General features: G+C 41.7%; 1 protein-coding gene across 2 annotated transcripts in view; it reads left to right on the top strand.

Annotated features, from left to right (window-relative positions):
• Positions 1 to 13,881, top strand: part of SLC12A5 (solute carrier family 12 member 5) — a 159,561-nt gene that overhangs the window by 44,158 nt on the left and 101,522 nt on the right. For both annotated transcript variants that reach the window (XM_063960460.1, XM_063960459.1), the window contains exons 5-9: positions 3,773 to 3,827; positions 4,331 to 4,461; positions 6,178 to 6,419; positions 11,912 to 12,123; positions 13,118 to 13,282. In XM_063960460.1, coding sequence (XP_063816530.1) covers positions 3,773 to 3,827; positions 4,331 to 4,461; positions 6,178 to 6,419; positions 11,912 to 12,123; positions 13,118 to 13,282 — 805 coding nt within the window. The remainder of the gene's footprint in view (positions 1 to 3,772; positions 3,828 to 4,330; positions 4,462 to 6,177; positions 6,420 to 11,911; positions 12,124 to 13,117; positions 13,283 to 13,881) is intronic.

The raw sequence follows: 13,881 nt of genomic DNA, 5'->3' as shown, positions 1-13,881 counted from the left end.
CCTACACTCAGAGTCCCAGCCTGTTAGAGCTGGCTTCCTCCTCAGTGTCATACCCAGCTTAATGGTACAGACGGCCCTGTTGCAGCAGCTAGCCCTTTGCGGTGCATTCTGTACCCGCTGGTGCCTGGAGCTCCTTTTGCTCCTCCCTCACTGCGCCACTGCCTTCACCTTAGAAATATTGGTCAAATATTATTACTTGGATTCAACCAACCATGTTATCCACCCTTTTAACATGTCCCGTCTTGACTACGACAACCTCTGGATATATAACATTTTCCTTAACCATCTATCACCACTTCTGTCCATTTTTAAATACTGCAGCAAGACTGATCTTCCTCTCACACTGCTCCACATATGCCACTTTGCAAATCCCAGTGTCCTCCAGAATCCAATTTACATTACTCACTTTGACCTCAACATCTTATATCAAACCTTGGATCTTGGCCTTAACATGTCTCTGGTAGCAAACGCTTACTCCTCCCTACAAGACTTCTCCCATACTGCTACACACTTCAAATTCCCTGCAGTGCCTTATTCTCTCCCACAGCCTTTAGATCCTTAAACTTTCTGAAAATCTATTTCTTTATTAGCACTCTATTTCCACCTATTCAGCCCAACTAATGCACCCTCATAACCGTTAAACTTCACTGTAAACCAAACTTGTCCTTCTTTTTTCCAGCTGTGCCCCTTTCCAATTAGATTGTAAGCTCTTTCATGAGCTTTCCCTACCCTTTGTTTTCATGTCTGCATCTATTTTCAACATTGTATGGTCCTGTTTTATCCGTTACTGCAGTGCTCTATATTAGCTTCCAAATCTACTCTGATAATAATACCACCTGACAGTGAACGATAATCCAATGAGTCTGTTACAACACAATCTGACAGTGTGCAGTCTCACATCCAATGATGTCTGTTACTGTCCAAACGTGACTACTCTCTGGAATGTCCGGAAGATACCCAAATTTGGGGGTTCTCCTGCACTCCACAGAGAGTAGGATGACCCCCCAAATAATGACCACTTCCGCCATAATGTGGATGGTCCGGGGACATGTTGATGCAAATTGTTTCATCATGGTCTTGCCCCAACACTGCCCAGTCCTGCAAATCACAACATTGCACTGTGGTTAGTGTGGCTGCGATCTGGCCTTCGAAGCCACCCACTTCTTCCTAGGCACTAATGATGTCACCATAAAAACTAACGGTCTGTAGTCTCACATCTACACTGGGTATACTTGTCTGATAGCACTTTTTCTATGATCTCACGCCGTTAGTGCGTGAAATCACACCCTTTGTGTCTGATATGACAATCTTACACTGTGATGTTGCACCCTTTATGAAATATTGATATTTTGCTAATATATTCTAAATGTTTGATCTGACATACCGTTTTCCTATTTTCTGTGTTTGACATCACACCACTTATGTGTAATACAACATTCAATATGTCTGATATTGCATTCTCAGTATCTGATATCACAACACTTGTGTGTGTAATACATCATTTACTATGTCTGATATTGCATTCATAGGGCGGGATTCAATTATTTTCACCCCTTTCCACACCTGTTCTGCTTCTGCTCTCAGGGGCGTGGTATCATTATTTCAGCTTGCTACCCCTGGAGTAGGGAGGCACCCAACCCTTTACACAGCTAACATGATCACTATGGGCGCAATATGCGCAATAACGGAGATCATTTTAGAAAAGAAATTGGGCGTGATATATCATTTGAAACCCACCCTTAGTATCTGATATCACACCACTTGTGTGTAATACAACATTCACTATGTCTGATGTTTCATTCTCAGTATCTGATATCACACCACTTGTGTGTAATACATCTTAACTATGTCTGATATTGCATTCATAGGGGGAGATTCAAATGTTTGAAAAGTCAGCTGGGAGTCTGTTTTTTTCCTATCTAATAGACAGGAAAAAACAGACACCCAACCGACTTTTCAAACATTTGAATCTCCCCCCCATAGTATCTGATATCACACCACTTGTGTGTAATACAACATTCACTGGGGGGAATTCAAACGTTTAAAAAGTCGGTTGGGTGTCTGTTTTTTCCTGTCTATTAGATAGGAAAAACAGACACCAAACTGACTTTTCAAACCATTGAATTCCCCCCCGTGAATGTTGTATTACACACAAGTGGTGTGATGTCTACTATGACTACTAAGACTACTATGTCTGATATTGCATTCTCAGTTCCTAATATCACACCACTTGCATGTAATACAACATTCACTGTGCCTGATATTGCATTCTCAGTACCTGATATCACACCACACAATATTCAGTGCCTGATATTGCATTCTCAATATATGATATCACAACATACTTGTTTTAACATATTCTCTGTGTCTAAAAACTTACTCTCTGTGTGTCTGATATTCCATTCTCTGTGACTGAAACCATACCTCCTGTCTCTGATGTCACATTTTCAGTATCTTAAATGACTTCTTGTAACTTAAGACCATTTTGCATCTTTTCATATTGTAGCAAACACAGAGTTGAACGCAAGTCGGACATATTTGCTTCCACATTGCAGAGGGAACTTTGGATGCATATTCACCCATATGTATCCAACAACATCTTCATCATCATCATCGGTGCTTGCACCAGCCCTATCCTCGGTGCTACGCCCACTCTGCATAGCCTGCAATTCCTCTGACATGCCTTTTTGATCTTTGCCTACGTGGGAACGCCCATTACAGCCCACTTACACCTACTGAGCAACAAGTGGGCTGTACGACTGTACATAGCACATAGTTGCATTTGCAGCATGCAAAACATGCAAGATGCACTCCGCAAATGAACTTGCCTTCAACTCGGCATCAGCACCATTGTGTGCTTTATATATTAAGTAATCATTACTTGTACATTGTCTGATGTGTGCCCACATCCTCAGGCCTTCCATTGTACATTACATCATTGCTTCTGATTGTGCAGGTTCAGTGCTGGGATTCACTGTAGATGCTCTGTGTCCTATAGGAAATCCTTTGTTTGCACACTACTATATACACCCCAATCTCACAAGAAGCCCATATATTAACAAATACTAATACTGATTGACTGATAACCTCTTATTGTGCGTTACACATTTTGGCTGAGTACGTTGTATAGCTTGAGTACTTAGTCATTGGCTATTTCAATCTTTTGTAAAAATACATAATTCCACTGTTTTTAATGACATATTATGGTTGTGCACTTGTTCTTATATATTTTACTTGTGCACTGCATTTGATATTACATCCTCAGACTGTTCACTGCATCTGAAATCATATCCCGATTGTATGCTGCATCTGATCTCATATTCTGTGAATGTGCACTGTATTTGATATGATATCCTCTTATTGTGCACTGCAAACTCAGATTACATTGTTTGAGGGTGCACTGCATCTGACATCACACCAAGTGCACACAACTTCTCAGGTGTCTGAGTGGGTTTGGCATCTCAGGCATAGTAGTCTGAGTGTGAACTGCATCTGATATCACATCCTCTTACTGTGCACTGCATCTGATATCATTTACTCCCACCATGCACTGCACCAGAAAATCCCCCACATCGCACTGCGTCTGACATCTTCACCCTACCACGCACTGTACCTGAGACAAATTCTTTTCATGGTGCACTGCTTCTTTTATCCTACCATGATGCATTGCGTCTCATGTCTCCCCCCTTATGATGCACTGCTCCTGTCATCATCTCCCTCCCATTATGCGTTGGGTACAGGCTCATGGCGCCTACCTGTGTTTGCTCTGCAGACCATGCTGACTGCTATCTCAATGAGCGCCATCGCTACCAATGGAGTTGTGCCAGGTAGGGGGGATTTCAGATGAACAAAACAAGGGAGATGCAGTGCGTGGGAGGAGTGGGGTGGGTGTACTTAGCACTGCTGGATGCAGAAGCAGTGTGTGTGGGGGTGTTGGAGACTATATGCCAGATGCAGACGCTGTGCATCAATGAGCTTAAATAAAAGAATAAGGGGACTGCTGCTGAAGAATGTGTATATATAGTAATGAATATGTCTAGTGCACAAATGTAAGGAAGTAATGCAATGCAGTATGTCTTGAGATACTTTAGTACTAGGTTCTCCTCTGTAATACATTTTACAGCATAGTATAGGGGTACATTATTCTGCGCCATGTATAAAGCCTTATGTACTAAGCACAGCAGTACATAGGTGCAGTGCTATTAGAATGCAGTGCATTAATAAATAATACAGTGGTATGAGGTGCAGTGCAGTGATACAATGTGCAGCATTAACCAGATTTATAGTGCCTTTTTCAGTACATGTCCCTAAGTCATATGTCTCTCTGCAGCTGGTGGTTCGTATTACATGATATCCCGGTCACTTGGACCAGAGTTTGGAGGAGCTGTAGGTCTTTGCTTTTACTTGGGAACCACATTCGCAGGAGCGATGTACATCCTGGGGACCATTGAGATCCTATTGGTAAGTAAAACTTTAACTGTATTTTGTATTATACAAGTAAAACAATAGACACTTGACATGACATTTAAAGTAGCATTCCCTTACAGAATATTTTTGTTCTATGAGTAGCAAGTTAAGTTCCTTTCGGACATTTTTCTCAGGTAGCCTCCCACAGTTATCTTTTTTTCAGTACCTCTCTGGAGGCCAAACAAATATTGCTGCCATAGTCACAGCTCTCATTATTTCATGTGGTGTCAGTAGTGGGAGAAAGGTTATCATGTTACACTGAAAACATACTGTAGCTCAGAGGGGTATTCCAAGGCCTCTCGGCTCACCACATCATGTCCAATGTGACTGTAGTTGCAATGGTAGCCACATAAGACCGGAAAATCTGAATAATTATCAATCATTATTAGCAATGTCTAGGACAATCCAAGAATACATGGAAATGACCAAGCTGCTTCTTATAGCCTGCTGCTTTAATACATTCTGCTGAAGGGCATAACTAGAACTTTGTGAATTTCATAGCAACAACGTTTGTAGAGAAACACCTCTTTCTGAAGTGGTTATTCATTTTAGTGCCCTAGATAATTGTATGACCTATTCTAATGCCTTAGTTCATATTATAATTATATGCTCCATAGTAGTGCCTTAGTTCACTTTATGCTACACTTCCAGTTCATATTATTGTAATGTTCACATTATGTCACATTGTAGTGCCCCCAGTTTACATTATGTCACATTGTAGTGCCCCAGTTCACATTATGCTACACAGTGCCCCTAGTTTACATTATGTCACATTGTAGTGCCCCCAGTTTACATTATGTCACATTGTAGTGCCCCAGTTCACATTATGCTACACAGTGCCCCTAGTTTACATTATGTCACATTGTAGTGGCCCAGTTCACATTATGCTACACAGTACCCCCAGTTTACACTGTCACATTGTAGTGCCCCAGTTCACATTATGTTACACAGTGCCCCCAGTTCATTATATAACGTAGTGACCCCAGTTCATATGTCACACAATTCCCCATGTTTACATTATGCCACAGTGCCGCCTGTTCACATTGACGGGCTCTTGCTTATTATGCTCATCCACTGGCATGTTTAAATTTATAACACCCTCAGTGTTTCTATGCTGTAAGCAGCATTACACCTGTGTCGGGATCCCAGTGCCAGCATGGTCAGGTTGACATACTCACTGTCCACATACTGCCTTACTGGACCCGCACAGGGAATGGTGAATATAACGGCCATAAATGAAGCTTACAGAGTACAAAGAAATATTTTATTGTGTTTTAATGAGGTACCCAAACTGAAAGTGTACCTGTCATCTATACCAGTGGTTCTCAACCTCGGTCCTCAAGTACCCCCAACAGTTCATGTTTTCCAGGTCACCTAGCTGGTGCTCAGGTGTATTCATTACTCACTGATACATTTTAAAAGACCCACAGGTGGAGAAAATTATTTCACTTGCAATCCTGTGAGGAAATCTGGAAAACATGAACTGTTGGGGGTACATGAGGACCGCAGTTGAGAACCACTGATCTATAACATATGGAGATAGCCCATTTTGCGGGCTGAGCCATTATACAGGAGAATACAGCCTATACCGCCATTATGATGAGGCACTCCCTCTTACAACAGTGGTTTTACAGTATTAAATAATTTTGAGCTGCAAATTCTGAGTGACCAATGTGCATTCTAAACATTAATAATGATTTTCTTTTGTAGACGTACCTCTTCCCTGGGATGGCCATCTTTAAAGCACAAGATGCCAGTGGGGAGACTGCGGCTCTACTCAACAACATGCGTGTATATGGCACATGTGTGCTCTCCTGCATGGCCATTGTGGTGTTTGTGGGAGTGAAGTATGTGAATAAGTTTGCGCTGGTGTTCCTGGGCTGTGTGATCCTGTCCATCTTCGCAATATATGCCGGAGTCATCAAGTCTGCTTTTGACCCACCAGATTTCCCGTGAGTTTCCTAACAGAGCTTCTGAAATGCTTTTCATAACCACGGTCATTACTATCATGTCACTAATGTCCGTGCATTTATCACCTCTCAGCTGTCTTGCATCATTTCAGATGCTGCTTTTGCTTGTGCAGAACTGTGCTGCTGTGTCTGAAAACATCTGTATTATATACACATTTTGTGTATTATGCCAACTTATCTTTCAGTATACAATAAGTGCAGTTATCAATAGTCATGTTAATTCATTGTTGCCAAAATGATATAATGTCACAGTTGTCTACAAGTTTGCGTTATGGCTACGGTTCTTTGCTTGCTGTAGTGGTTGATCAACCTACAAAGAGCAGTAGCGGGTGACAAGTACCTTTCTAAGGGTACACATGCTCCCACCCTGGCCAGAGAGACGTCCCTCCTGACCCCATGCTGAGTTCCCTTACCCATACGCACCACTCAGAATAGCACGGAGCTGTAGCTACATGCCAACACTCTCAAGACATTCCCACGCCACTCCCACAAGTCATGGCAGTTACGTACATCCGCATTATCACCACCCAGTTCCTGTCCAGAAACACCTTATTTCACGGAGAGACTGGTCTGGCCAAGTTCCCTCTGACTAGATTGGAGATATGCAAATATATGTAAATTAACATCTGCGCATGCGCTGGATCCATCCAACTTGGAATCAGGTCCAGTCTGTGTAGAATGTGCCTTTGCTTGCTGCAAAAGTTGATACATGGATGTACTGTGATTTCCTGCTTAGTGTAAGGTTAGCACAATAACAGTTAGTGCAGGTATTGCAGGCATGAGAAAAAAATTAATAATATTACTTAGTGATGGTGATTGATTCTGTGTTCTGTAGGTTTAGGTTAGGGTTGCTTATCTTATGCTGGTTGGAAATACATGTCTTCCAGCCTTTATAAATGTACAAGCCTGTCCAACTTTTATTGTGGCCCCTCCTCTATTCCACAATAGGGGGAATGTCTACTATTACAGTTAATGTGAGTTCCCTCTCATGATCAAATGTAAGTGTGATTACTGTCATTTGCCTATTAACATATGGCATGGGTATACTATGGAACCTTGCAGCTAATTGAATAGTGCTTTCAGGGTCTAATAATGCTGAAGCAGTTTTTCCCAGGAATCAGTATGTAAAATGGTTTCCAGACTATTTTGCTGGTACCGACCAAATATGTCTGCCAGTCAAAATTGCGAGGATAAATAGGAACCAGGGAAGATTGCAGCTTCCTATCATTTAGTGCGGCAGCACTTGTGTCTACACATAGTGACACACATTCATATCTGCCGCTCAGTTTTTTAATAAAAAGAAGCCAAGTTACTGCTGAAGTACAGGGTCCTGTGCACTGATGGTACTTCTCAAAAGCCAGCCTGTGTCTTTCATACAGAAGTTTTACTGCATTAGCAGACATCCGTTAAATAGTACTGTAATAGAGAACCACCCTTGTCCCTCGTTAACATGGCAATAACTACACCAAGGGCCAGATTCAGATTTAGGAGCAAATAAAAAAGGAGCAACTTGCACCTTGGCTAAGGTTTATTGTACTGCAGAGGGAGCAGATGTAAAATGTGCAGAGGTTTAAACTTGGAAAAGGGGCGTGCCCTAACTGAATCCTAAGTTTAGCATCCAAACAAAGCTGCCCAGTATTCATTCATTATATACATGACAAGTACCTCTCTAAGGGTACACATGCTCCCACCCTGGCCAGAGAGACGTCCCTCCTGACCCCATGCTGAGTTCCCTTACCCATACGCACCACTCAGAATAGTATTTTCCCTCCACCCAGAAAATAAATACATTTGTACCACTTGCATTGCAGCATGTTTTGTTTCAGGAGCAAATTGCTCCTTTTTTGCACCATTTTTTTTATTTGCTCCCAACAGTAAATCAGGCCCCCAGGCTGATTTATTCCTCCAGGCAGACCCTGATTTATACCTGAATTCTTACAGCTGCAGACGGAGTACACACTTTCATTGGTCACTGCAAACAAGCAGATTGCTACAAAAATGACATTTGTTTATGTGGCCACAACAAACATAACAGATTACCTAAGAGAGTGTCAGGACTTTTGTTCACACTTATAATAAAAGTAATTGGATTTGTCTTTGCTTTGCATTTTAAGAAGACCAGATGTCTTTAGCAGTGCAAGGTTTAACATAAATAATCACTTAATATATGCAAAAATTGTACTGAAAACAACGCTGTGTTGCAGAACAAAGTCCTGAAATTGCAGTGCTAAACAATCTGTTGTTAATTTGGGCGGGAGTGGGAAAGTAAAAATAGAAGGGAACGTAGGTAAAGATACTGTAAGATACATCCACAATTGTCAGCATAACAAGTGAAATAATCATTGTTTTTTATGCCGGTGCAAAGTAATTTTGACCAGGAGTTTGTGCAGGCGGATACTAATTACAGATTAGAATCACTTATTATACTGATTTTAATTGTGTCTCTTGTTCATGTCTCATGTTTTGTAAATCAAGGTATTACAGTGTTCTTTTTGCTAGACACAAGTATATAAATTACAAATTTGACATTCATTGCCTAGATGTGTGTCCAGTTTTTCTACAAATGGTGAGGATCATTTAGCGTGGAACGATAATGACCCCACACCAGTGTCGGACTGGGGCATGAAGGGCCCACCGGGGAAATGCAGTGGTGGGGGCCCATGCTTAGAGGCTTGGCTAACCTTTAGTGCATGGTCTGGGCCCCTTGATAAATATAGATAGTAAATACTGCTAGTGCATGCTTGATAATGTACCAGATTAATAACAGCAATGCACTGTAGAAAATACACCAAAGTCCTATGCATAATAATGTTACATAAGCATAATGTATAATTCAAGTGCACAATCTGGAGCCTGATCCCTAGGAGGCGGTTGGGCCCCAAGCAGTGGAGTCCACCGGGGGTTTCCCCTGTACCTCTGAGGGCCAGTCCATAGATCACCTTCATATGTTCATCCGGATTAGCAGTTGTTTTGGGCCCACAAAATTAGAATAATTTTTTTCTGGTGCTCTGATGGCTTTACTCTGCAGCTGGCAGTAACCCATAGCTTGTATTGATGTAAGTTTATCGGAGTTGAAGTTAGAGTACTCATGCAGAACCTCCTTATTATGCAAAATAGGCTTCACTTTTAAATGTTCGTCACTTAGCAAAATAGGTTCTAGGCATGCATTCAGTTAGAATATATCTAGCCTGAATTTGTGAGTGTAGTTGTTTCCTGCTGTTTAGGAAGGACATGTACATTTTATCTTGGTGAAACTTTAGGATTTATTTTTATTACGTACACTCCTTTTTATACTCTTTACATACTGGCAATCACACACTCCAGTGATTGCTTTAAGGCTTGCAGGAGACTTGGGTCAATTCGATAATCAATTGCTGCAAGGTGGCCAGTGGCCAGAATGCTGAGGAAGTGAGGACAGGAAGGTCATGGAGAGAACCTTAATTTTGCCACCCTTTTATACTGCCTGAGATGAGGTTTTCACATAAGCTCATAAGAAAAATGTTCCTAATGGAAACATGAATTTTACTACCTGTTTAAATAAATTGCCCTCACAGTCTAAGAAATAAACTAGAAGACACAGATCATACAAAGAGCATATACAAAATACAGATTTAAATATAACAATCACATTTACATCTTTAACCTAAAAGAACTGATCTGCAGACTTAGGGCCTAATTCAGACCTGATCGCAGCAGCAAATTTGTTCTCTAATGGGCAAAACCATGGGGGTGATTCCGAGTTGTTCGCTCGCTAGCTGCTTTTAGCAGCATTGCACACGCTAAGCCACCGCCCTCTGGGAGTGTATCTTAGCTTAGCAGAAGTGCGAACGAACGATTTGCAGAATTGCGAATAGAAAATTCTTAGCAGTTTCTGAGTAGCTCCAGACTTACTCAGCCATTGCGACCAGCTCAGTCCTTTTCGTTCCTGGTTTGACGTCACAAACACACCCAGCATTTGCCCAACCACTCCCCCGTTTCTCCAGCCACTCCTGCGTTTTGCAACTCGAACGCCTGCGTTTTTCCGCACATTCCCATAAAACGGCCAGTTTCCGCCCAGAAACACCCACTTCCTGTCAATCACACTACGATCTGCACAGCGATGAAAAAGCTTTGTTATGCCGTGAGTAAAATACCTAACTTTTGTGTAAAATAACTAAGCGCATGCGCTCTGCGAGCCTTGCGCATGCGCAGTAAGCGACTAATCGCAGTATAGCGAAAATCGGCAACGAGCGAACAACTTGGAATGACCCCCCATGTGCACTGCAGGGGGGGGGGGGGGGGCAGATATAACGTGCTGAGAGAGTTAGATTTGGGTGGGTTATTTTGTTTCTGTGCAGGGTAAATACTGGCTGCTTTATTTTTACACTGCAATTTAGATTTCAGTTTCAACACACCCCGCCCACATCTAACTCTCTCTGCACATGTTATATCTGCCCCACCTGCACTGCACATGGTTTTACACATTAGAAAATCAATTTGCTGCTGCAATCAGGTCTGAATTAGGGGTGTAGTATGGCTGACCGGCGGTCAGCTTACCGACGCCAGGATCCCTGCGGGGAGGGGCGAGCGCAGCAAGCCCCTTGCGGGCTCGCTGCGCTCGCCACACTGCGCTCACCACACTGCGGGCTCGGTGGCGACCAGCGGTCGCCACGGGTTCTATTCCCACTCTATGGGTGTCGTGGACACCCACGAGTGGAAATAGTCCCTGTTGGTCGGCATGCCGACCATCGGGATACTGAGCCGGCGGGATGGTGGAGGAGGTCATGTGACTGTTGGTCAGCAGACCGCCGGTCACATGAATACCACCCCCCAATTAGGCCCTTAGTGCATATACAAAGTACAGTTTCCTTGGTAACGCTATCCAAACATTGACAGATCTACAGTAGTTGTTTGATCTAAGCACTAAGCATCTGGATTGGTGTCCAATTTGGTCATATAGTTGGTTGACCAAATTGGATGAATCTTATAATTTGCTGACATAGAGACCAGCTAGTATGGTTCACTGTTGACTGCACCGTCCAAGAGATTCGGGGATTCGGGGTTATTATTTAACCAGATTTTTATGCAGTCTCCGTCGACATCTGTTTATCCAGATGTGGTTTGGTATTGCTAGTCATTTTATGCTCAGATACAGTAGTTTAATAAACTGATGGAATGATTATCTGAAACTTGGCTTGTATGGCCAAGTTATTATATCCCATTATTTATATGTTCCCGACATATTCCACCAATCACAGAAATAGCCCAGTCACATCAGTCAGTACTACAGCGGAGCTTCTAATCTCAGTTTCAGTTTGACATCCCATCTAAGCCATACATTTGTGGACTTGTACTTTGCGTGATAATCATATTTTTTATTGTGTGCTATGAAACGAAGATGGTTTATTACAGTCAAGTATATTTGCTATAATAAATGCTTGTTTCCTAATGTACTCACTTTCTACTCTACTCTCTGACATTATGTAATTTTCCAGTATCTGCCTCCTTGGCAATCGAACTTTGTCCCAAAAAGGATTTGATGTCTGCGCTAAGTTTGTAGACATCGGCAATGAGACCGTCACCACCAAGCTGTGGGCACTTTTCTGCTCCTCTCCGTTTTTGAATGCCACATGTGACCAGTACTTCTCACAAAACAACGTGACAGAGATTCAGGGCATCCCAGGAGTAGCCAGTGGACTTATCAAAGGTGACAACTGTGACATGGCTTGTGCTAATTTGTCAGACAAAAATTACATAACAAAGCCAGAGTTGTTATTAGGAGGGACAAAATACCAGTTAACACTTCACATCATATATAGGAATTTAAGTTATCTTAGCTTCAGAACTCCTTAATGTATTCAATCTATACCTTTGGCTCATCAAATATTGCCAGTGTTTTTGGGGTCATCAGTATCCGGTCCACCGCTGTACAGGGAGACAGATACCGATTCTTTTCTGCCTTTTCCCAGGTTGCAATCTTGTAGGATGCCTTTTTGAATAAAGGAATGTATAGATCTTAAAAGAACTTACATGAGCTCTTGTAGATTGTATATAGTAATGTCCCTTTATGCTGTGTTCAACCGTAACACAATCATTTATAGGTTAGCATGGATGGATACACTTGCCTGAGTGCCATATTTAACACATTTGACAGGGCAGCTCATCAGCAGCAGGCCTTGGCCAAAGAAGATGTGGCATGAAAGTAGATCAGTTATGTGTCACCCTTTCTACTATATATCTCGTTATTGCTGAACCACCCAATTCATTTTATTATATAATGTTAGTCAAATAGTGGTTATGTAAAATCACTTCATCATATTTCATGTCAGAGGATGTGTACAACTGCTCCGATTACTCTAAACACCGTAAGCCATTATACATGTAAATATCTCCACAATGTTCTCTCTCACCTCAGCAGCAGACTTGCCAACGTGCTCTGTAGAAATGCACTGTGAGGAAGATTGAAAGTGGCAGGATGGTTAATGTCACAGCAGTTTAACTGACTGCAGTGTCAGCTGTGTGACCTCCATCAGTTGCCATTAGGATAGTGGGTGGTGGCTTCTATGGGATGAGATGGTTATGTGCTCTAAAACTTTGCTTTTTAACAAAACTGCATTAGAAAGTCTGTTAAAAATTATGTATATAACCCTCGTTTTTCATTTGAGTTTATGGGTCCTCTAACTCCTGTTTCCACCCTTCAGATAACTTGTGGTCGAATTATTTACCAAAGGGCATTATAGTGGAAAAACCTGGAATGCTGTCTGTGGCCTCTCAGGATCCAGTTAATTTGGACCAATCTTATGTCTTTACTGATATGACAACATGCTTCACCCTCCTGGTGGGAATCTATTTTCCCTCAGTCACAGGTAAATGCTGTTCATGCAGTGTATCGAAGTATACTTAATATATATGCAGACACGGTCTATTTTACTGTGCTGATACTAAACTTCAGTTTTAATGATGTCAAGAGAAATCATCTATGATTGTGCAATATGTTGATACACATTATTAAATTTTCTCTACAGATTTCTTTGTGTATGATTTGCTAAGATGATATCATGTGTGTGCTTCTTTCTTATCCTTGCTTGTTTGAATGATTTGATGACTTGTGCCTGGCTGCCTTGTGCTTCATTAGGAGAGAAGTATCTGTAGGAGGATGAGCATTACAATTTTCAGCCTGACAATATTTTTTTCATCACTTTTCACAGTTTGAGTTAATTGAGCGTTAATGAGAACCCATGTTATCACTTCTGTGTGGTGATGCAATAAGCACGTTCATTGAAAGCAAGTACCTAAAGGGATAAGAAAGCTGACTTTATCAGACATCATAAATATCCCCCACTAAGAATGTCACTGAACTAATTAAAAATGTGCAATAATCCTTTACAGAAATCCTGTTAGATCAGCTCCATAAAATAATGTAACATATTCTCACCTCTGGATAAATAAATAGGGCTGGATCTAA

Source organism: Pseudophryne corroboree, chromosome 3 (genome assembly GCF_028390025.1).
Source record: "Pseudophryne corroboree isolate aPseCor3 chromosome 3, aPseCor3.hap2, whole genome shotgun sequence".
Lineage (NCBI taxonomy): Eukaryota > Metazoa > Chordata > Amphibia > Anura > Myobatrachidae > Pseudophryne > Pseudophryne corroboree.
Note: the sequence above shows the minus strand (reverse complement) of the source record. Positions and strands in the feature narration are given on the sequence as shown.